We start from the raw sequence: 25,532 nt of genomic DNA on the forward strand, positions 1-25,532 counted from the left end.
AATGAAGGGAAGTGAAAAAGGTAATCAACAGAACAGAGGCGTAGTCTGTTTTGTTGTAGCCAATCAAATGTCGCTGTATTCAATTCAACGCCAAATTTGTATTTCCGAATAAAATAAGGGCCGCCTACATTTTTTTGTTGCGAGTTTAATCATGCCCATTAACATTTGGTGAATATACACTCACCTAAAGTATTATTAGGAACACCATACTAATACTGTGTTTGACCGCCTTCAGAACTGCCTTAATTCTATGTGGCATTGATTCAACAAGGTGCTGAAAGCATTCTTTAGAAATGTAGGCCCATATTGATAGGATAGCATCTTGCAGTTGATGGAGATTTGTGGGATGCACATCCAGGGCACGAAGCTCCCGTTCCACCACATCCCAAAGATGCTCTATTGGGTTGAGATCTGGTGACTGTGGGGGCCATTTCAGTGCAGTGAACTCATGAACTCATGTTATGTCATGTTCAAGAAACCAATTTGAAATGATTCGAGCTTTGTGACATGGTGTATTATCCTGCTGGAAGTAGCCATCAGAGGATGGGTACATGGTGGTCATAAAGGGATGGACATGGTCAGAAACAATGCTCAGGTAGGCCGTGGCTTGGCATGGCATGGATCCATGTTCTCATTCTGTTTATGCCAAATTCTGACTCTACTATCTGAATGTCTCAACAGAAATCGAGACTCATCAGACCAGGCAGCAACTGTCCAATTTTGGTGAGCGTGTGCAAATTGTAGCCTCGTTTTCCTATTTGTAGTGGAGATGAGTGGTACCCGGTGGGGTCTTCTGCTGTTGTATTCCATCCGCCTCAAGGTTGTGCGTGTTGTGGCTTCACAAATGCTTTGCTGCATACCTCGGTTGTAACGAGTGGTTATTTCAGTCAAAGTTGCTATTCTATCAGCTTGAATCAGTCGGCCCATTCTCCTCTGACCTCTAGCATCAACAAGGCATTTTCGCCCACAGGACTGCCGCATACTGGATGTTTTTCCCCTCTTCACACCATTCTTTGTAATCCCTAGAAATGGTTTTGCGTGAAAATCCCAGTAACTGAGCAGATTGTGAAATACTCAGACCGGCCCGTCTGGCACCAACAACCATGCCACGCTCAAAATTGCTTAAATCACCTTTCTTTCCCATTCTGACATTCAGTTTGGAGTTCAGGAGATTGTCTTGACCAGGACCACACCCCTAAATGCATTGAAGCAACTGCCATGTGATTGGTTGATTAGATAATTGCATTAATGAGAAATTGAACAGGTGTTCCTAATAATCCTTTAGGTGAGTGTATAACTTAACTAACCAGTAGGCACTATCATGCAGAAACTAATTCCTGTGATTGTTTGCTTTGATTCAGAATTATGAAAGTTTTGACTACTTACATTTCATGTTGAGTAGGAACAATTTAAAGTTAACAATAAACCTGTGTGTGGTAAACCTAGCGGCTGGTTGTCTGCATCTAATGTAAAGGTATTGATTCTATGTATGCTTAGTGTTTACTATCAGCACAGGGCAACACTTTGCTACAGTTCATCTGACTACCTGGTTCTCCCTGGAGTATGTTTACCAGCGGAGACGAGGGGCTTGCCAGTCAGCCTCAACTTATATACCTGGATTATATGATCACAGCATCAAGTATACAAACACAACAGCATGGCCACTGAGACGTTTTATTAGGCAGATCTGACTAGAGATCTGCCTAATAAAACAGCTAGCGCGATGGGTGAGGGTATCTGGTGGAAGATGGATGACCCCCGCCCCGGATCCAGTCTTGACCCAGAGACACCCTGCGATGAATACAGGGAGCTCAGGTTTCCGGGTGGCAAGACTATTCAAAGTTTGTATCTGCTAAGGGATCTCACTTACAATGTAACAATAAAAAGCAAAAGTTAGCTTCCTTAGGCTTCTACAGCTCATGGCTTGATTCAGACTCCAGAATTCGGTCTAATGTTCGCTGGTGGTTTCATGATTACCTAACTGATAGAACACAAGCTACCAAAGGTTGATGAGGCCAAATTTGTTAGGTTACTTATAGCCTTGCCTCAACATTCCCTACTGTTCCCTTTACTCCTAAAGTTTAAATAAATGTTGATAATCCTATAATTAATTAAATCGCTAGATGCTGTTTTCCACTGTGCCAGCAGATTCATTAATGGCTATGGTTCTAAAACTCACCATTGTGTTTTGTATCAAGTGGTGGGCATCTTTGTATATAAGGGTGCAGCATTCTCTGGTGTTTATTTATAAAGCATTAACTGGCTAGGCATTAACAATGTTGATTCATTTTAGAATTCATAATTATTGAGCCTTTACAGCTAGATGATAGTACTATTACACTTTACAGCTAGATCATAGTACTATGACATCTTTCTACTACACCAGTGTGCTACTACACCTTACAACCACACCAACCTTATTACTACTAAACCCTATTACTACACTTTAATGCTACTACACCCTAATGCTACTCCACCCTGATTCCAAATATGTGCCGCAAATCTCTCTAAACTGACAAGAATCCAACCATCCAAATTCCAGAGGTTTTCAATGGGTTTCAGTTCTGGAGATTGGGCTGGCCATGACAGGGTCTTGATCTGGTGGCCCTTCATCCACACCTTGATTGATCTGGCTGTGTGGCATGGAGCATTGTCCTGCTGGAAAAAACAATTCTCAGAGTTGCGGAACATTGTCAAAGCAGAAGGAAGCAGGTGTTCTTCCAGGAGAACCTTGTACTTGGCTTGATTCATGCATCCTTCACAAAGACAAATCTGCCTGATTCCAGCCTTGCTGAAGCATCCCCAGATCATCACCAATCCTCCACCAAATTTCAGTGGGTGCGAGACACTGTGGCTTTTAGGCCTCTTCAGGTCTCCTTCTACACCTTAGATGACCAGGTGTTGGGCAAAGCTGAACAGTTTACTTGTCAGAAAAGAAGACCACTTTTCCTGTACAGTCCAATCCATAATGTCTTTTGTGAACTTCAGCCTGGCTCTTCTTTGCTTCTCTTGATGAAGGGCTTTTTTCTAGCTTTGCACGACTTCAGCCCTGCCCCTAGGAGCCTGTTTCAAACTGTCCTTGTTGTGCACTTCAACCCAGCTGCTGTTTGCCATTCCTTTTGTAGGTCACTTGATGTCATCCTACGGTTGTTGAGTGACGTTTGAATGAGTTGACGGTCATCTCTGTCAGTGGAGAGTCGTTTTCGTCCTCTGCCAGTCTGTAGCTTTGTTGTCCCCAATGTCTGTTGCTTGACCTTGTTTTTATGAACCGCCGTCTTTGAAATTTTCAGGATGGAAGCAACCTGACGCTCCCTGTATCCCTCTGCCAGTAAAGCCAAAATATAACCTTTCTTTTCCTCACTCAAAGCTTTTCTTTTCTACTCTTTTGTCATGCGGAATAGTTACTTTTTTAAATAAAAATTACCTTTGAGGTACTACTTGCACTGTTTTGCCATCCAGCTGGTCCTATTGCAAGAGGATAGTGATGAACACAGCAGTGGTTTTTATACTTTTCCTCATTAAATTTGATTTGGTTCAGGTAATCACCTAATCAGTACCTCATTAAGAAAAATTAGGAGTGGTTTCTTAATTTCTTCCAGAGCTGTATATATATGTAAACAGTGGATATAAAAAGTCTACACACCCCTGTTAAAATGCCAGGTTATTGTGATGTAAAAGAATGAGACAAAGATATATAATGTCAGAACTTTTTCCACCTTTAATGTGATCTATATTTTGAACAATTCAATTGAAAAACAAACTGAAATCTTTGGATTTTCTTTTTAACTCACAATAACCTGGTTGCATAAGTGTGCACACCCTTAAACTAATACTTTATTCAAGCACCTTTTGATTTTATTACTGCACTCAGTCTTTTTGGGTAGGAGTCTATTAGCATTGGCACATCATGAATAAATCATTCATCAGTTTAATGGCATCACATCTCTTCAAAGAACAGTTATTAGGAGCTGAGCTCATGATCCTCTTCCTTTTTCCGACTGGAACTTTTATTAATTGCAGACAGACAACACTGCTACAGTATTGTGTTAATAGCTGAAACTGATAACCTGACAGACAATTGAATAAAGTGGCACATCAGAAACATCTGCACAGTTTCAGACAAGAGACGCCCGCTTCAGGATAGAATATTCAGTGTTGTTTCCCTGACAACATTAAACATCTTTTGAAGTGCTATGTTTTTATTGCGTTTTGGTTTTCATATATGTTTGCATGGCACAATCCATTTTATTTCTATTAAATATCTTGGTAAGTCAATGTATTTTTTTAAGAGAGTGGTCAGAACCCAAGCCACATGCAGATGAAAATTATTTAATTGATTGTTTACCTGATGTTTACTGGATGTTAGTCATATTTCAGGCAAGAGACAAAATATTGGTTCAGTGGAGCTTCTAAACCATCTCCACAGAAGGTTTTGTGTCTGCATTTAAAAAGACATTATAGACAAACAACTTAGTCTCATTGAAACTTAGTGTGTCAGAAACTTACTCTGACTTAAACTTAGCCTGTCTGAAACTTAATATGTCAGGAACTTTGGCTGTCTGGAACTTTTCTGGAACATGAAAACACTCAGAACACACATGAAAACACTCAGACTAAGCTTAATCCTTTTCCACATAACTGTCCCTCAAAGTCAGTCAGTAAAAGATTAGGTACCATCGTGCTTTGGCAGACATTGCTTCAGACCCATTTAGCTCCCCCATCAGTTCTACTAACCTCTGGTCCAAATAGGGAACAGTGTTCTGACCAAGGTCTCTACAGTACACTTGGCTGAATTTCTACAATCAGCTCAATTCATTTGGTTTAAGTAAAATTATCTTATATTGCGAGCCAAAGCACACACACATACTCACAGTCTGAAGTCTGACTTTTATATATGTGTCTATGTTTAGATACACAGAATTATTTATAACATCATATCAAGTGGATCGCTTCAATGATACACTGTATTCATCTGGAATGTGGTGGCATTATCCAGAAGATTGTGACAATAGTGTTCCTAGCAGCAAGACTGCACACAGTTGATGTGCCCTTGTATATTAGGTAACTCAGTACATCTTGTAGAACTCAGGACCACGAGACCTGATAGAATAATACTTTTAAAAAATCTGGCACATCCCTGTTCCATAAAGACCCTTTTAAGATAATTTCACTTCAATACATTCTGTGTGTAGTTTATTATTTTATGTTCATACTGTATATTTCTGGGGTTATTATTACTGTAATGTAATATGTCCGTGTCTCATGTCCTAACGGAACCCCACCACTAGAGATCAGTAATGAGAGCCGCAATTCCGCAATTTGTCATAACAAACTCGCCCGCTCCCGCGCATACGCACTACTTCTCATCCGATCAGCTGACTGTGAGTGTGATGCTCTCGTGAAGGACCTCTGAATTGGAAACCTGACATTAGCTATTCCAACTATGCAGCGGTGAATTTGATAATATTCACTGTATTTAATCGTGCCAACCATCCCAGTCGCAACAATCGAATTGGTGAGTATAAAAAAGAACGCTTTTGATGTCGTGACAACCTGTGCGTGCATTGCTAGCTAGCTTGCTACCGTTAGCTATGCCTAACTAAACATCTCTGTAGCTACTCAGATAAAACCTGTCATGTCAATTGCCTCCTGTAGAGAAAGAAACCATTATAGGATATTCTAAATTACACAGGTTATCAGCCTGCGTTCTTGACAGCACTTCATCTGGCTAAATCGCATCGCATCACATCACATGATTAGCAGTAATTATTTTGGATGTTGCAATGATATGAAAAAACGTCCCGTCAAATAGGATATTCTAATTATGGCATCTTGTGACCCTTACTATTGAGGAAGTTAGAAATGGAGAACCAGATCAAGTCCAAATCGGGAAGCTGATGTTGCTCAATTGGCTTCTTAGAGAGGAGACTATTAATCAGTAAGATACTGCATCTGAATCATCATCATTCCAAATACGTTTAAAAATTATCAGTAGAAAATACAATACCCTTTAATTTAGACTATACGATTTAACAGCTGTGGTTTAATTTTGATGTGATTTTATAGAAATAATTCTTGAGCTGGTCAGAATAATGTCATGTTATGCTGTGGTCTCAGACCTGTTGGGCATGTACAACAACACTGAAAAGTCATTGAGATGTGACTGAATTGTTATAGACCTCCACCATTTTGTCTCCCGTCTACGAACATTCTTCCTGTGCCAGTGTTCGTGAGGCCGTGTCAACCATCTGCCTGACTGACCGCAACGAAGATGACTGAGTTCTGGTTGATCTCTGCCCCAGGCGAGAAGACATGCCAGCAGACCTGGGACAAGATGATGGTGGCTACCACTCACAGTAACAACCTGTCCACCAACCACAAGTTCAACATCCCAGACCTCAAGGTGAAAGACCCAAATGCCACTCACTGATCTACTGCTCTTATCTGTCTTCATGTGTCTCTCCAAGTCCTCACGTCTGTCTGTTGTTTGTGGGTAAAAGACATGGGCAGTATTTGACGGATGTATTGTTTTGCTGGTTGTGCCTAGGTTGGAACACTCGATGTCCTGGTGGGGTTGTCTGACGAGATGGCTAAACTAGACTCCTTTGTAGAAGGGTAAGATTGGGTTTTGTCTGTCCCATCATTCACAGTCCCCTGTCTGCCTCCCTGTTCCCCTGTCTGCCTCCCTGTTCCCCTGTCTGCCTCCCTGTTCCCCTGTCTGCCTCCCTGTTCCCCTGTCTGCCTCCCTGTTCCCCTGTCTGCCTCCCTGTTCCCCTGTCTGCCTCCCTGTTCCCCTGTCTGCCTCCCTGTTCCCCTGTCTGCCTCCCTGTTCCCCTGTCTGCCTCCCTGTTCCCCTGTCTGCCTCCCTGTTCCCCTGTCTGCCTCCCTGTTCCCCTGTCTGCCTCCCTGTTCCCCTGTCTGCCTCCCTGTTCCCCTGTCTGCCTCCCTGTTCCCCTGTCTGCCTGTTCTTCCTCTCTCTCTCTCTCTCTCTCCCCCCCTGGTCCTCTGTCGCTCTCTCTCTCTCTCCCCCTGGTCCTCTGTCGCTCTCTCTCTCTCTCTCCCCCTGGTCCTCTGTCGCTCTCTCTCTCTCTCTCTCTCTCTCTCTCCCCCTGGTCCTCTGTCTCTCTCTCTCTCTCTCCCCCTGGTCCTCTGTCTCTCTCTCTCTCTCTCCCCCCTGGTCCTCTGTCGCTCTCTCTCTCTCTCTCTCCCCCTGGTCCTCTGTCTCTCTCTCTCTCTCTCCCCCTGGTCCTCTGTCTCTCTCTCTCTCCCTGGTCCTCTGTCTTACTCTGTTGTTAATTATTGTGTGTTCACAGAGTGGTTAAGAAAGTGGCCCAGTACATGGCTGATGTTCTGGAGGACAGCCGGGACAAAGTTCAGGAGAACCTATTGGCCAATGGAGGTGAGAAACAAGCTGATCGGAATTTTACATACTTACATTATGTAATACATATCAATGTATACTTTTAAAATGGATGAGAGATTTTATTTTTAGATTTTATCCAAAAAAGTCGAAAATGAAGGTTTTGAGTGAGGAACAGAAGGATTCAAGTTAAGAGACCACTTGATAATGAATGAGATTATTCACAGTGCCAAAATGTAAATTCATCCATATATGTTGCTAGTAATTTCCGACTGTGTTGCAAAAGTGAGGTTTACCTTGACAAGTGTAGCTGGAGAGTGTATCTTGATGGGTTGATGGGTTGTAATCTCCAGTGGACCTGGTGACCTATGTGACAAGGTTTCAGTGGGACATGGCAAAGTACCCGATCAAACAGTCTCTGAAGAACATCTCTGAGATCATCTCTAAGGTACTGTACGGTGACCTTGCATGATCCAGTATAGCAGACTTAGAATTAGTAGGTATTCTGGATTCTAGAACAGTGGATTAGTAGTTATTCAGGATTCTAGAACAGTGGATTAGTAGTTATTCAGGATTTCTAGAACAGTGGATTAGTAGTTATTCAGGGTTTCTAGAACAGTGGATTAGTAGTTATTCAGGGGGTTGAGAACAGTGGATTAGTAGTTATTTAGGATTCTAGAACAGTGGATTAGTAGGTATTTAGGATTCTAGAACAGTGGATTAGTAGGTATTTAGGATTCTAGAACAGTGGATTAGTAAGTATTTAGGATTCTAGAACAGTGGATTAGTAGTTATTTAGGATTCTAGAACAGTGGATTAGTAGTTATTTAGGATTCTAGAACAGTGGATTAGTAGTTATTTAGGATTCTAGAACAGTGGATTAGTAGTTATTCAGGAGTCTAGAACAGAAGTCTAGTAATGCAGTCCAAGAGTTATTCAGTTTAATGACTAAATTCAATGCAGTTCAGTTGAATTTGATGGATAATTGCCAAAGTGTTTTGGTAAAAAGCTCTAAGGATTGGTCTGTTCAAATCTAACCGATGTCTAATTCATAGACAGGGCTGTGAAATAACCCTGTTTTGTTTTCCTGGTGTTCAGCAAGTGGCTCAGATTGACAACGACCTGAAGGCAAGAGCGTCTGCCTACAACAATCTGAAAGGAAATTTGCAGAACCTTGAGAGAAAGAATGCGTAAGTTGTGAACGGTCTCCTATAACGGTGTTGGCCACTCCTGTAACAGCGTTGGCCACACCCTGTCCATGCCCGTAATGTTGTTAGTCACGCCTGTAACCGTGTTGGCCACACCCTGGCCATGCCCGTAATGTTGTTAGTCACGCCTGTAACCGTGTTGGCCCTGCCCTGGCCACTCCTGTAACCCTTGTGCTACCCTTTGGACACCTTCGTGGACAAAAATGTACACGTACAATAAACTGACAAAATATTTATACATTAATTTTTTTTCCAGTTTTTTTTTTCATAAATCTCTTAAACAACTTGAAACCTGCTCAAAAAAACCAAACATTCAATAATTTTCAGGATTCTAACCCTTTAAATGCCAGCTTGATTGTTTGAATTACCTCATTATTTATTACAAAAAATCATTAAAAACATTATATTTTCCATATAATAAATAGTAGGAGCATGGGTCTTTGGTGGTGATTAGAGTCTTGGATATGTCAAAGATTAGCAACAAAATGTATTTGATTGCATTAGTATATTTTATGTAGTGCCAGATACTCCCTCTGGACACCTTCGTGGACAAGTGTCCCATTGACTTCCATTAAAAAAATTTTTTTTTTATCTCACTGCCATTACAGTATAAAACTATGCATTCTGTAATGTAAGCATTTCATTTTTATGAAATTTTGACTGTATTCCATCGCAAGCATGCACGCACACACACACACACACACGCACGCACGCACGCACGCGCACGGCTCCTCCCAGAATTGTTTTTTCTCTCAGGATGGTCTCCTCACAAAATGTTTAATGAATTACTATTTGATTTTGTTCAAGGTAGTTATCTATGTTTATCTATTGGTTTCTAAATGCAGTCTGTTTTTCATCCCAGCTGTCTCTGAGTCAGTACATCATTTACCATTACTGGTTTGTTCTTAGAGATGTTCTTTTGCATTGTTTGTTTTCTGTTGTCATGGCAGCACCTTGTCACTCAGTGTTCTGCCAAATGAGTTACCAGACGTCCGTGTCAGTGAAGCTGCTTATATCCCAGTCAGCATGAATGAATGTAGGACTGCTGAGTTACTGTGTTTTGACCAACAGAGGGAGCCTGCTGACCAGGAGTCTGGCGGACATTGTGAAGAAAGAAGATTTTGTTCTGGACTCTGAGTACCTGATCACCATGCTGGTGGTGGTCCCCAAGTAAGGCTTTTCAATGGGTCAGTTTAGGACTACAACATAACTGTGGAACATCTGTGGGGCCAACAGGAGAGAGTTGGGAACCCCTGAAAGAGGTCACATTTAATAGAAAACTGGAAATATTAGACTGTTACTTCAGTGATTACAAGGAACTGTAAATAAAGTGATTATAGATGGCAGTCAGTAGCTGAATATACCCCCCCCCCCCCAGGACTGGCTATGCAGACTGGCAGAAGTGCTATGAGACACTCTCTGAGATGGTTGTGCCTCGCTCCACTAAGTAAGTATCGTCTTTTAGCTGGTTTGTCATAGTTAGTCGTAACAAAAGTATTATTTACTTTATTTAAATAATGCACCATTTATTCCAGAAAAATAATTTTGTTTTAATTTGATTTGCATTTGAAAGAAGCCACAAAAAAAACAGAATAAATGACCAAGTCTTACTTTACATAAGACTTCCTAAAGTGTCCCAGACAATATTATTGGGATCTTCTAGAAGTGATTTCATACATTTCATGTTGGTGATACTCCTTTACTTTGAAACACACCTGTGTTGAGTTGCAGGTGCATTCAATATGAAAATAACTAATTCAACCAGTTTAAAAAGACCAAATGCCCCATTCTCCTGTTATTTGTCACTGTGTTTACTGCATCTGGCATGGAGGAAAGAAAGGAAACCAGAGGAGATCAGCCCCACCATGGACAACCCCATGGCTACAAGTCCATCTCTGGAGAACTTGATGTAGCTTTGAGATTGTCCTTGCTTATGTCTGTTTTCCTCACACGATAACTGGTTTTCTTTATTTTCTCCATGCTCGATGTTATCTTACATCCATGTCCAGTGAGGTTAGCTATAGTGGCAGAGGCTTTCAACTTTATTTAAAACAATATTCTGAGGAAATCTGACAATAACCAAAACTTTAGACTAAATTGCTTTGTTTGAAATTCTTAAAGGCCTGGTTTCAAAGTCCGATTGAAATGTTAGTTGTTAAGAAGACTGTTCCTTCGTTATTAACTGAATAATGACTAAAGAAATTGAATAGAAAGAGCTTTATGGTAACATCTGTAGTAATCCCTCTCCCTGTCCTGTTTCCAGTCTGCTGTTTGAGGACCATGACAGCGGCCTGTTTAGCGTCACTCTCTTCAGGAAGGCCATTGATGACTTCAGACACAAAGCCAGGGAAAACAAGTCAGTCTCTAGCTGCAGTTTCATGTCCTAAATGACCCTAACCCTGAACGAAGAAAACGCATGACTGGCACATCTTTTTCCAACAATATTTATGACGGAACACTAATGATATGCATAGTATATTTCTTTTAGGCACTTTTTTCTATTCATTCATGATATTTTTATAATTTTAAAACGCTTTTTAAAATGTTCATATTTTATTTCATTGCTCTGGCCAGTCAGACAACAGATGTTTTCAAAATATTTTCTCTTTTTTGGAGGGGGGAGTCACATGATGTTCAGAGCTGGAATAAATATAGCGCTTAATACTAGAACACTTTATATTAGAGCTCTTCAATAATATAGCTCTTTAATACTAGAGCATTTTAATAGTATAACAACTTAATACTAGATTATTTTAATACTAGTGTTCTTTAATACTGTAGCATTATTACTAGAGCATGTTGACACTAAAGCACTTCAATATTAGAGCGCTGTAGTACTACAACACGTCAATAATAGAGCACTGTAGTACTACACCACTTCAATACTAGAGCACTGTAATACTACACCACTTCAATACTAGAGCACTGTAGTACTACAACACGCCAATAATAGAGCACTGTAATACTACAGCACTTCAATACTAGAGCATTGTAATACTACAGCACTGTAATACTACAGCACTTCAATACTAGAGCACTGTAATACTACACCACTTCAATACTAGAGCATTGTAGTACTACAACACGCCAATAATAGAGCACTGTAATACTACAGCACTTCAATACTAGAGCATTGTAATACTACAGCACTGTAATACTACAGCACTTCAATACTAGAGCACTGTAATACTACAACACTTCAATACTAGAGCATTGTAATACTACAGCACTGTAATACTAGAGCACTGTAATACTACAACACTTCAATACTAGAGCACTGTAATACTACAACACTTCAATACTAGAGCACTGTAATACTACAACACTTCAATACTAGAGCACTGTAATACTACAACACTTCAATACTAGAGCACTGTAATACTACAACACTTCAATACTAGAGCACTGTAATACTACAACACTTCAATACTAGAGCACTGTAATACTACAACACTTCAATACTAGAGCACTGTAATACTACAACACTTCAATACTAGAGCACTGTAGTACTACAACACTTCAATACTAGAGCACTGTAATACTACAACACTTCAATACTAGAGCACTGTAATACTAGAGCACTGTAATACTATAGCACTGTAATACTACAGCACTGTAATACTATAGCACTGTAATACTACAGCACTGTAATACTACAGCACTAATAATGGAGCACATTATTAGTAGAGGTCTTTTTTAAGCTGGTGTTTAATTAATAGGTTTAATTCCATTCGTCCTCCCACCAGATTTACTGTGCGGGACTTCCAGTACAACGAGCAGGAGATGAACGCAGACAAAGAAGAGATGACTCGCCTGTCCACTGACAAGAAGAAACAGTTTGTACGTCCTATAGAATTCCATATAGAAATTGAGAATTTCATATAAAATCAGTGAATTACATGTACAAGTATGTATTGAAATAATGTACTTACATCTAGAATTCCATTTAGACCCATGGAATTACATGGAGAATTTGGTAATTCTATTTAGTCATGGAATTACAACTAAAATTACGTGATTCCATTTAGTATTTCCATGTATGTGCATTGTTTTACTTCAGTTTGATCTCTAGTAATACATCTGGGGTGTATTGTAGCAAAATGTCACTAATTGGAAAACAAAAATATTTTATTACATATAAGTTGATAAGGGGCAGGTTAGTTATGTTGCTTCAGAATATTATTTTTGTACCCCTCCTAGGGACCTCTGGTACGATGGCTCAAAGTGAACTTCAGCGAAGCGTTCATTGCCTGGGTCCACATTAAAGCGCTTCGAGTGTTTGTGGAATCGGTCTTGAGGTGAGAAACTGACGGGTCATTGATGTGAATGGCTACATCCTAATGCAACCAGATTAACTATCTAGTTAATGACCTAAAGGGGTGACAGTGCCATTTTTGGAATCATCCTCAGTCTTCACCAGCTTTACCTGGTTTTAATTGTTAAGTAAAACGTTTTATCGCTCTCCATTTGAATTGATTCTGTTTAATAACATAGTCGCCACAATGGTTAATGTGTAGGTATTGATGTAGACTTAGTAGGCCCCCAGATATGGTCCAAGGTAGTGTTCTAAATGTGCAATAGTTTGGGTGCTGTTTGGGACAGATTGGCTACATTGGTCGGTTCTCCACAGGTATGGGCTGCCGGTGAACTTCCAGGCCATGCTGCTACAGCCCAACAAGAAGAACATCAAGAAGCTGCGGGAGGTTCTTTCTGAGCTCTACAAGCATCTGGACAGCAGTGCTTCTATCATTGACGTGAGGACTGTTTGAAACACCTTGTTGATAATACTTCTGAACCTACTATATAAAGTCAAAGAGTTTCAGGGTCCCTAACCCAACTATGCAAAGTCTATGTGCCGGTTCCCCAGACACGGACTAGGGTGAATCTGTCTGTGAAACCGGCACCAATAGTTTTAATAAGGATCTGTTTGGATTCGGGTTAGAGGGTGTAGCAAAAACAGCAGAGACACTCACTTTAAAACAGTTGTCCATCATCTCTGACACTGTATCTGTCTGATGTTCCTATGACCCCTGACCTCCCTGACCTCCAGGCTACCATGGACATCCCAGGCCTGAACCTGAGCCAGCAGGAGTACTACCCCTACGTTTACTACAAGATCGACTGTAACCTGCTGGACTTCAAGTAGAGACCGTCGTGTTACTGCCTGTTTATGTGGCGTCATCTTTGTCATGAAACTCCCCCAGTGACCGTGTTTAGTCTCTCTGTCTTACTGATCTCTAATTGTCTTTCATTAACTGATCTCTCTTTAGTTATCTTTCTCTCTTTGTCTCTATCTCTGTCTTTCTCCTTTCTCTCTCTGCCTCTTTATTTCCTATGTTTTTTTTCTCTTACATTTCCTTTACTTCCACCTGTACGTCTATCTTGGTTGTAAGTGAACAACACTCTCTCACATGCAAAAGGAAGACATTAACTTTTGTGTTCTTGTGTGTTTTGGAGATTAAACCAACATGGATGTTACATTCCCATCATAAAGTCATTTTCTGAAATGAAATACAAGACTATTTAAAAAGCTCCATCTCTATGATCCAGTATTTATTTAAATAGTTTTTAATGTGCTGTGTTGTTCTAGCTCCTTGTAGGATGATATCTGTTAGTAGTAGTTTGTGACAAGCTGTTATACTGGTTTTCCCTGCCTCTGTTGTAAGTGGTTAATCCTCATTGACAGACAAAGACAGAGAAATCTGAAGATTATTTATCATGTTTATCAAGAGAAGCAATAATGTTTTGCTTACTGTGTTCCCATGGTTTCTGTATATTATGGTGGTAAGAAAAAGTATTGTTAATATAATTCAAAAATCGACCAAATATCTAAATAAACTGTATGTAAATGAACAGATGTTTTCTGATGATATCTGTGCCGATGTTTTCTGAAGCTTCAAAGCAAATCTATTTTATAGAACTAGATACGCACTGGGTGGTTGCTGTGCATGATAGATAAATACAGATATAACGATGCGTCTTTAATGCGATCTTTGTATTGTATTGTATTGAGTTTTTGTGGACTGATTGCACTAGACCTATGACTTTCTTCCAGGGTCTGATGACGCAGATCCGTTATATAATCAATGGTTTGATATATTGGGTGATGTACGCCGTGCTAACGCGAAACGCGGCGTACGTACAGTAAGTAGAGTTGGGTAGCGCAGCATCACCATTGCTATGGATGGAGGCAAACGGAGCAGCTAGTAGGTGATGTAGCTCAGGTGATGACACGAAGCCAAATCGTGGACAGTTCTGTCCGTGTACGCTGACAGTTAGAAGCGAGCGGTGCCGTGGATTATATTCCAATGGGTTGCGGTGGAAGCCGGTCAGACACAATAATCGAACCGAGGTATCATGAAAGCTGGACCCGTGAGACGGAGTCGACATGGCTCACCAACACCGACACCGAGGCTGCTCTCTCGACTATCAACAGTAAGAACCGTCGTGGCTGTGGGTTCGAATGTCCTGGATTTGATGCTGAAACGTTTGCAAGTTGCGTTTCCTGAATCTCCGCTCTCTGGAGAACAAATTACCCTTTCGTACTTTATTTATTGTGATAATGAATGATCTTATTGTCGTGGTGAACAGTGTGCCTTGTTTCCAATTGCCTGAGAGTACTGCATAGTCAGACGTTATTAAGCGATCAATATAACATGCAGTATGTGCGTACTGTAGCGATAAAAACAAAAGAACGGCAGAGTAGGCCAATCCCGTGTGCAGGATAAGATAGTATATGTAAACTACACACTATGACATTAACGCGTGACTAGACTTAAGCACATCACTGTGTTTGTGTGTGTGTGTGTGTGTGTGTGTGTGTACACAAGACAAGAGGGGTTGATTCACTTCTGTTAAAGAGTCAGTTTCTCTTACTGCCAACTTGTCCTGCACTATGGTCTAAAAGCTGATCCTTGATGTAAGTCCTTGCCTTGGACAGTTGATCACAGCTCCTGCTATGATCTGTTCCGGATAGGGCATCACCTTCCTTACTGGCTGTGCACTTGTTGACTTCCCTTTACTGATATGAAAGGAAATAACTGCTGGAATAAACATGTTGGAAATCCAGACTAGCCCAAACCTCCTTACAGATAGTGCACCAGACATTAGATTTGGAACGCAATTGTTTCTTGTGTTTTTTCTGTGTCCAGGTAAGAGTCTGGAGGGCTTCCAGAAGGAGAAGAGGATGATGGTGACAACAGGAACTCAGTGTTCCAAACAGACACTTCAGACTGTCAGCAGCTCTGGACCCAACCAGCAGAGGAGAGCCCGATGGTCCTGCCAAGACACAAGCCTCCCTGTAATCACATTTATAACACACAGGCCTCCCTGTAATCACATTTATATGAAACAGGCCTCCCTGTAATCACATTTATAACACACAGGCCTCCCTGTAATCACATAACAACCTACCTGTAATCACATTTATAATATATGGGCCTCCCTGTAATCACATTTATAATATATGGGCCTCCCTGTAATCACACTTCTAACATTCAGGCATCCATGTAATCACATAACAAATGGGCCTCCCTGTAATCACATTCATAACATACAGGACTCCCTGTAATCACATTCATAAAAAACGAGAATCCATGTAATCACATTTTAAAATACGGGCCTTCCTGTAATCACATTTATATCATACGGGAAACCATGTAATCACATTTATAACATACAGACATCCCTGTATTCACATACAATATGATACTATACTTTAACATTTAGGATACTAACAACCTGATTTATAACATACACTATATTAAGTTATACTGTAGAATTCTCTGTAGAATACTATGCTGTGCTATACTATACGATATTCAATGCTGTACTATATGATATTATATTATACAATATTACATACAATACTATATTATACTATACAAATGTGTACTTTACTGTACCATTCTGTTCTAAACTGCTGTACTGGGACAATAAAAAAAGTCTCCAAATTATCTGTGACTGATGGTAAAACTGAAGTGTCTTTTTACAGCAAACAAACAATGAGAGCCGAAGGAAAGTGTCTAAGGAAGCTTCATCTAAGGAGGCTTCATCTAAGGAGGCTTCATCTAAGGAGGCTTCATCTAAGGAGGCTCAGTCTGTCAGCGACAGTCTGGATAACGTCCCTTTTGGCCAGTCTGGATAACATCCCTCTTGGACAGTGTGGATGACGTCCCTCTTGGCCAGTGTGGATGACGTCCCTCTTGGCCAGTGTGGATGACGTCCCTCTTGGCCAGTGTGGATGACGTCCCTCTTGGACAGTGTGGATGACGTCTCTCTTGGCCAGTGTGGATGACGTCTCTCTTGGCCAGTGTGGATGACGTTCCTCTTGGCCAGTGTGGATGACGTCTCTCTTGGCCAGTGTGGATGACGTCTCTCTTGGACAGTGTGGATGACGTCTCTCTTGGCCAGTGTGGATGACGTCCCTCTTGGCCAGTGTGGATGACGTCCCTCTTGGCCAGGCCTGTAATGAAAGATGAAAACATCCCACAAGCTTCTACAAAGAGGTTGGAGGATGATCTACTGTCTGAAGGAGCAGTTTATCAGAAGATGGTTACCTGGTTTGACGTTTACAGACTCAAAGATGAACTTTGCTGGGGCTATGTCTGTGTCCCAAATTACACACTTTTCCCTATGTAGTGAACTAATTAAGACTATGGGTCCTGGTAGCACTCTGTGTGGGGAATAGGGTTTCATTTGGGATTACATTTTCTTTACTGTGCTGCCCCCACCCTTCCTCCTCAATACCCTCCCCCACTCCCTCCCCCACTCCCTCCCTCAGAGAGCTGCAGTGTGAGGAGGTTTTTATTTGTAATGGATGATGCTCTGGCTGAGAGAATAGCCAATGAATGAAGTGGAACTTTAGGAGATGGTTTAGTACTGGATAAACGACAAACTCAGTGGAGAGTCTTCAGATGAAATGACTCAGCTTAATCAGTCTGGGAAATGCCTAGAAGATGCTGCATATCGACATGTATTAAACGGCATTGTTACACTGTACTGAGAACTATTTTTTACATGAGGCTTTACAACTAAATATACATAAATATATTGCATGTGCCTATACAATCTTGTTGTTATTTTCGTGGAATGTCTCAGGGTAGGATTTAGGATTATGTCCCTGAGCACATATCATCTTATTCGTTATGATCTTCGTGGATACTAGAATTGTATAAATTCAAGCTCTTAATGAATACAAGCTCTGATTTGTTGATATCAGTTTTGTTTTGGTGAGTTTTATAAACTGCTCTACTGATCACATCCCAGATCAAATCCCAATGCCTCAGATCAGCAAAGATACATTGCTCTGTGTAGAGTACCATCTTTCTGAGCTGGAGTTAAACAGGTGAATTCACCCTCTATGGCCTGGCCACTAGAGATCCCATGGGACTGATCAGAGTAGAGCTGTCAATCTTGGTGTCATGGCTTATTTTCCATTCTGGTCCTCATTTCATTGTCGCCACCCAGTTATCACAAGCTTCTAACTGAATCATCCCCTCTGATGTCCTGTAATATAATTTTTTGGTCAAGTATTTTAGGTGCTACTTAATGTATGCAATCAATAATGTAAGAGCAACTAAATGACAAAAATGACTAAAAGTCTACAATTATATCTCAAAAGAAACTACTGAAGAAAATAAATAACATGATATTTATGCATCTCATTAGTAATTTTGAATACCTGTGTTTTGCAAATTCTGCATTCTGTATCATTCTGCCTTAGTCATTTTATCTCCTCCCTACAGGGGTAATATCTGTGACCTCCTCTCCTACAGGGGTAATGTCTGTGACCTCCTCTCCTATAGGAATATATCTGTGACCTCCCCTCCTACTGGGGCAATATATGTGACCTCCTCTCCTACAGGGGTAATGTCTGTGACCTCCTCTCCTACAGGAATATGTCTGTGACCTCCTCTCCTACTGGGGCAATATCTGTGACCTCCTCTCCTACAAGGGTAATGTCTGTGACCTCCCCTCCTACAGGGATAATGTCTGTGACCTCCTCTCCTACAGGAATATGTCTGTGACCTCCCCTACTACAGGGATAATGTCTGTGACCTCCTCTCCTACAGGGATAATGTCTGTGACCTCCTCTCCTACAGGGATAATGTCAGTGACCTCCTCTTTTACAGGTTCAATGGGAATGTTACTGTGGGGGCCTTAAAATCTAGAAACCATCTGTTTAAAATCACTTCATTCAGGTATATCTACTGATAAAAATGTGTTAACTAAAATGTGCAAATGGCTAGCTAGGATGATGCTTATCTGAGGCATTTCATGGTCTAAAACATTTTGTGCTATTTACACTAAACATTCTTCTTTGACATTTGAGTCTGTGGTAGGAACCTAATTGTCATAATTTAAAAAAGTAAATATATCATAATAAAAAATTACTCTCAAGTAAAAGTCACATGCATTAATCTGCAGTGGTCCAGTCCAATCAGTAGTTACTTATAGGAAGGGAGGAAGGCAGATGGAAGTTTTAAAGAATTGGAACGGGGCCTGATGGCAGGAGCGTTTGATGTGATTGGAACATCAATAATAGTGGTGTAGTAGACAGTACTGTCATATGTCCAGTAGAGGGCGCACAAAATAACCAAGAACTAGACGGACAATTCTTGAGAGGGTTTATTGATTGCCAATCTCTCTAAGGTAGCTTGCAGTACAATAATGTGATAAAGCTTTCCATTATGTTGAGTGTTTGGCCTTGTTTAAAGACAGCAAAAAGTAAAGGGTCATAAATATCCTCATGTTAATGTCTGACCAGCAAAATCCAAGCTGCATTCCTCCTATGAGTAGTGTTCTATGTAGAACATAATGTTGTTCTGTGGCAGTAAGATCATGAGTAGTGTTCTATGCAGATACCCGACTCCATGGACCGACAGAGACGCGGGTTTAATACCCGACTCCATGTACCGCCAGAGACACGGGTTCAATGCTGAGTGTCCACCATACCTAAAAAGTTGATTATTCTGTATTTCCTCAGTCTTGTGTGGATAATGTCCACCCAGGGCATTGCCGAAGAAATATAATCTCTGCGTAGATACTGGCAGGTTAGCCCACTCATAATGATCATGCATCTATTCATCTTTATGTCATCAAAATTAAATGTTTTTCCGGGAGAAAGAAGTTACGATAGTGACAATTCATAGATGGAGAACAATATTTCTCTTGAGTTTGAAAAGGCCCACAGGCCTACATTATATGATTCACACACAAGGTGCAGAAGAAATGTTGATGTCAGTATTTAGAATTTTACACAATGGGAACACAACTCAGAGCACCGATGCAATTGTTTGTGTAGCTGGATATACAAATTCCATGGTGTCTTTGAATAATACAAAAAACAAAAACTCACTTTACAATACATCACTGTGTGCGCTTATTTAATTACAAATAAACGTATTTTAAATAATTTCCCGTCAAATTTTAATGAGCTTCATACTCACATTTCTACATCAACAAATAGTAAACATCAACGTATTGGCCCACAATCTAATCTAAACATAATTAAGAAAGTTATCACGTTTTAACTGCACTGGGCCTCTAATAAAAACCTTCTAATAAATATATTTGAATACCTGGCAGTCTCTGGGACCTTGCAGCACAACGCAGGGTAACCGCCGTAATAAACCACTAGGTGAATCACTGAACGAGAGACAGCTGAGAGAGACGGACGTCACAACGGCTGTTTTTGTGTTGTTACTAGCTAGCAAGGCGCGTTTCTCACGTCTATATTGTATCTATAACCATCACACAACTGCCTTTATTTACGTGGATATCATATTCTATTAAAATGGTGTGAATATAGCCACACAGCCTGATACCAGGGACGTAATGTTCAACTCACCAACGCTTCAAGATTTCGGCGTTGACCAGTGTTTGAACGCCCTGGACGGGAACATGGATAATGCGGATGGACTGGAGGAGCTTTCCTTGGAGGAGATTCTGTCGTTGTACAGCCAGCCGATCAACGAAGAGCAGGCATGGGCTGTTTGTTATCAGTGTTGCCGAACTTTGGCCCAGAAACATCGCAGGAGAAATTCCAAGAACCGTGGTGCTTCGGTTGGGGATTTGTTGAGAAGGATTGAGGGTCCTGGAGATGTACGGATTCTGAGAGACGGAACTGTTAGATTGCACCATCACGACAGTACAGGTAAACAGATGTTTCAGTCTGAATACATTGGTACCGACTAGGTTCCGGTATTTGCTTAGATAACTGAACACACAGCGTGTGTATACCTTTCCATCGGCAACATTTTTAGGTATACTGTCAGGAGTGGCCATGTTTGCTTCCATGTGATGAATTTGTTTACAGATGTGTGGTGTATATATTTATTTGTTTATTTTTTGGTGGCCATCGAGGTATGGTTTTGAAACAACCCATAGCAGTTTTAAATACAAAAGCAGGTGCCAATAAAGTTTGAATTATCAAACCCTTTTGAAATAAATACAACCCGCCGCCAGTTCCCATTTACTTAAATTGGCATGTTCCAATTCAACAGATTTCTTGGGCATTGCAGAGGTGATCTTGGTTGTTGCGGCCAGGTCAGTTTGACACTAAACAATTTAAACCCTGTGTTTTAATTGATTTATTCCATTGGAGGCCGCTGGCGGTGGAACAGAAGTATTCAGCAACACCTTGCAGCATGTTCTTGATGTTAACCTACTTGCGGTATCAAAGATGATGCGAGTACGACATCTGTAAATAAAACCCCCCAAATCTAAAGGTTTTCAAAAGCTTTAACCAGGAGCACTGACCTATAGACCTGACTATGACTTTTGATTGGCTGTGGTTGGGGAAATCTTTTCGGCCTTCTACCTTGATTTTGCTTTGAGGCTCCCAAGGTACAACAAGGATTCACTTGAGCATGAAGAGGCACGGCAGCTACATTTGATTACTGACCCTGCCAACAGTGCTTGCCGATAGTCTCCCTCCATGGGCTAATCCGCAAGCAGGATTTCAAACCTTTTGTCTCGCAATGAAGTTACTGAGCATCTGGCACTGACTTTAAAGCTGTGCCTTCAGGGGCCCCCGTCCTACTGTATTCTGTTGGTGAATCCCAGGACTGCCCCTGTCCTACTGTATTCTGTTGGTGAATCCCAGGACTGCCCCTGTCCTACTGTATTCTGTTGGTGAATCCCAGGACTGCCCCTGTCCTACTGTATTCTGTTGGTGAATCCCAGGACTGCCCCTGTCCTACTGTATTCTGTTGGTGAATCCCAGGACTGCCCCTGTCCTACTGTATTCTGTTGGTGAATCCCAGGACTGCCCCTGTCCTACTGTATTCTGTTGGTGAATCCCAGGACTGCCCCTGTCCTACTGTATTCTGTTGGTGAATCCCAGGACTGCCCCTGTCCTACTGTATTCTGTTGGTGAATCCCAGGACTGCCCCTGTCCTACTGTATTCTGTTGGTGAATCCCAGGACTGCCCCTGTCCTACTGTATTCTGTTGGTGAATCCCAGGACTGCCCCTGTCCTACTGTATTCTGTTGGTGAATACATTGTCTTTTTTGGTTACATGAAATAATTGCCTCTCCATTTCTTTGTGATGTAATGCATGTTGGGATGCCACTTGGCTCCGGTTGTTGCTGACTCTGGGGTGGGTCTAAATCGCCCTGACACACTTGATCACCCCCCCGCCCCCTTGACTTCAGGACAGCTTAGGCAAATGCTGGAGGCGCGTGTGAACCTGTGAATGTAGGGCAGTGGGGAAGTGGAAGGGGTGATGGGATTTAGCCGCGCTCTAGCATGTGATGTCAGTGTGGACAGGACACTACCCAGTCTCTGTTGCAGGGCTTGATTTCCTGGTCTCTGTCCTAATGGGATTAACATCACAGTCCTCCACTCTCTGCCAAGTCCACACAGGTCCAAGTCCATTCCATGAGGGACATGCTACTTGATGTCCTCATGGGTTGGTTTCTGATACCTTCTGCTTTGGTTCAGTGCAACCAGAACCTCTCATCCAAAGGGCTGTTTATTTTTTTTGTCAAGTTTAAATTCTATGTCCTGCAGAAACAAGCCTTCTCTTACTGGCGCACTATCGATCTGGGCAGCTTCTATTGGGGTCCACTGAGCTATTTTGGGAAGGAAGGTTGGTCTGTCCTGCTTTTGGCTGAGATGAGGAAGATGGAAGCTCTTAGAAAATAGTGTTGGTTTGTTTTGAATGTTATCGCCTAGCACAGGATCATACCAGCCAGCCTAATGCAGCATTCTACTGGCACGGGGGTTGTGCCAGCCGGCCTAGCACGGGGGTTGTGCCAGCCGGCCTAGCACGGGGGTTGTGCCAGCCGGCCTAGCACGGGGGTTGTGCCAGCCGGCCTAGCACGGGGGTTGTGCCAGCCGGCCTAGCACGGGGGTTGTGCCAGCCGGCCTAGCACGGGGGTTGTGCCAGCCGGCCTAGCACGGGGGTTGTGCCCGAGCATAAGGTTGCCTGAGCATAAGATTGCATAACTAACAATCTAATCCAGTCTACTGTATTTGACTCCTCAGGGCTGGCGGTCACCAGAACTTAGGTCGGCCTGGCGAATGACACAGAGCCTTAGGTCGGCCTGGCGAATGACACAGAGCCTTAGGTCGGCCTGGCGAATGACACAGAGCCTTAGGTCGGCCTGGCGAATGACACAGAGCCTTAGGTCGGCCTGGCGAATGACACAGAGCCTTAGGTCGGCCTGGCGAATGACACTGAGCCTTAGGTCGGCCTGGCGAATGACACTGAGACAGTTATCCCTGTGTGTCTTAACTGTTCCAAAGAACTAAATTTTCCTCCCAGTAGAGAACAACTTTTGACCAGAGCTCTGTATTGGGTGTAAGGGATTAGGGCCTTGGGATTAGGGCCTAGGATTAGGGTGTAAGGATTAGGGTTTAGGGAGTGTGTGCATTCTGTTTCAAGCCAGTGGGAATTGGTCTAATCAGCCTGTCAGGATGATGCACCATAATGATGTTAATATGGCACATCGTTGTGGAGAAGGACGCTGCCTCTCAGTCATCCTCATTACTTGTCTGAAGCAGCGTGTCTGAATGGGCCTGACATCAGGCTCCCCCACCATGTGGTGACTGAGAGATGGGGGGACTTGCAATGACTCAACTTCTCTTGGCGGTGGGTAAAAGAGGCCCTGTGTTCTCCTGGAGAGTGGAGGAAAAGGGGAGGTGAAGGGAGCCTCCAACCCGGACTGAAGGCCTAAGTGTTTGTCCACTTAAACCCTGGACAGAATTCCTCCTGTTTATGGCCAACGTGTTCTGAATGAGCGCATGATGCACGTTACAGGTAGCAAACTCCATTTTTAGAAATCAACAGTGGGCTGCCTTTCAAGACCCCAAACAATTCCAAGTCAGAAACTTTACTGTCTTTAGTAACAACAATCTGATGTGACCATGTTACCGTCCTTAGTAACAATCTGATGTGACCATGTTACCGTCGTTAGTAACAAGAGTGTGATATGTTACCGTCCTTAGTAACAAGAGTGTGATATGTTACCGTCCTTAGTAACAAGAGTGTGATATGTTACCGTCCTTAGTAACAAGAGTGTGATATGTTACCGTCCTTAGTAACAAGAGTGTGAAATGTTACCGTCCTTAGTAACAAGAGTGTGATATGTTACCGTCCTTAGTAACAAGAGTGTGATATGTTACCGTCCTTAGTAACAAGAGTGTGAAATGTTACCGTCCTTAGTAACAAGAGTGTGAAATGTTACCGTCCTTAGTAACAAGAGTGTGATATGTTACCGTCCTTAGTAACAAGAGTGTGATATGTTACCGTCCTTAGTAACAACAGTGTTGTGATATGTTACCGTCCTTAGTAACAACAGTGTTGTGATATGTTACCGTCCTTAGTAACAACAGTGTTGTGATATGTTACCGTCCTTAGTAACAACAGTGTTGTGATATGTTACCGTCCTTAGTAACAACAGTGTTGTGATATGTTACCGTCCTTAGTAACAACAGTGTTGTGATATGTTACCGTCCTTAGTAACAACAGTGTTGTGATATGTTACCGTCCTTAGTAACAACAGTGTTATGATATGTTACCGTCCTTAGTAACAACAGTGTTATGATATGTTCCCGTCCCTAGTAACAACAATGTGGTATATAACCATGTTCCCGTCCTTAGTAACAACAATGTGGTATATAACCATGTTCCCGTCCTTAGTAACAACAATGTGATATGTGACCAATATTTGTGGATGTCTTTGTTTTGGCCTCTTACTGCCTTACCCTTGATCCAGGCTGGGAGGTTCCCATGGTAACAGTGAGTGGGGGTGAAGTTAATCCTGCCCAGTCTAACACAGAAAGTGGCACCTATTTTTTCCCCCTCAGACAGACTGTGTACTTGTTTTTGTTATACCAGTTATAAAGCCTCAATTCTCTAACCTGCTGCACCAGACCAGAATCCAATATTGTTTATTTATTTTCAGTGTGACGGAAAAAACATTTAATGAAATAAACATTTAAAAATAATCATTTTCTGTTGTTTTCAGAGCCATTCCCTGAAGTCAGTTTATCCCCCTTCATGGAAAAAGCCTATAGCACGTCCCGAAGTAGTTGTCTCCCCTGGGTAGATATTGAAACGGCCCGGTGTAGTGGTCTCCCCTCGGTAGATATTGAAACGGCCCGGTGTAGTGGTCTCCCCTGGATAGATGTTGACATGTCCCGGTGTAGTGGTCTCCCCTGGGTAGATATTGACACGTCCCGGTGTAGTGGTCTCCCCTGGGTAGATATTGAAACGGCCCGTTGTAGTGGTCTCCCCTGGGTAGATATTGAAACGGCCCGGTGTAGTGGTCTCCCCTGGGTAGATATTGAAACGGCCCGGTGTAGTGGTCTCCCCTGGGTAGATATTGAAACGTCCCGGTGTAGTGGTCTCCCCTGGGTAGATATTGAAACGGCCCGGTGTAGTGGTCTCCCCTGGGTAGATATTGAAACGGCCCGGTGTAGTGGTCTCCCCTGGGTAGATATTGAAACGGCC

The 25,532-nt window shown here is 42.0% G+C and overlaps 3 protein-coding genes across 8 annotated transcripts in view; all 3 read left to right on the forward strand.

The window, feature by feature from the left end:
• The first annotated feature begins 5,348 nt into the window (after nt 1-5,348).
• LOC105027720 (V-type proton ATPase subunit C 1-A) lies at nt 5,349-14,421 on the forward strand. The gene is made up of 13 exons (XM_029122622.2): nt 5,349-5,515; nt 6,225-6,403; nt 6,548-6,615; nt 7,314-7,399; nt 7,714-7,808; nt 8,459-8,550; nt 9,640-9,738; nt 9,947-10,015; nt 10,832-10,924; nt 12,315-12,408; nt 12,769-12,866; nt 13,199-13,322; nt 13,619-14,421. Exons 2-13 carry the CDS (start codon nt 6,272-6,274, stop codon nt 13,712-13,714), a joined length of 1,146 nt encoding a protein of 381 aa, XP_028978455.1. The 5' UTR covers nt 5,349-5,515; nt 6,225-6,271; the 3' UTR covers nt 13,715-14,421.
• Nucleotides 14,422-14,648: 227 nt separating this feature from the next.
• si:ch211-215i13.3 (brain and acute leukemia cytoplasmic protein) lies at nt 14,649-16,844 on the forward strand. The gene is made up of 3 exons (XM_010899963.4): nt 14,649-15,003; nt 15,720-15,868; nt 16,562-16,844. The coding sequence occupies exons 1-3, from the start codon at nt 14,877-14,879 to the stop codon at nt 16,712-16,714; spliced, it is 429 nt and encodes a 142-aa protein (XP_010898265.1). The 5' UTR covers nt 14,649-14,876; the 3' UTR covers nt 16,715-16,844.
• Nucleotides 16,845-20,206: 3,362 nt separating this feature from the next.
• spire1a (spire-type actin nucleation factor 1a) overlaps nt 20,207-25,532 on the forward strand; it is a 44,040-nt gene continuing 38,714 nt past the window's right edge. For all 6 annotated transcript variants that reach the window (XR_004576267.1, XR_004576268.1, XR_004576269.1 and 3 more), the window contains exon 1: nt 20,207-20,725. Coding sequence is in view for 3 of the 6 variants with exons in the window: in XM_034294769.1 (XP_034150660.1) it covers nt 20,407-20,725 (319 nt within the window). In the remaining 3 variants the exon portion in view is untranslated. The remainder of the gene's footprint in view (nt 20,726-25,532) is intronic.

Source organism: Esox lucius, chromosome 10 (assembly GCF_011004845.1).
Source record: "Esox lucius isolate fEsoLuc1 chromosome 10, fEsoLuc1.pri, whole genome shotgun sequence".
NCBI lineage: Eukaryota > Metazoa > Chordata > Actinopteri > Esociformes > Esocidae > Esox > Esox lucius.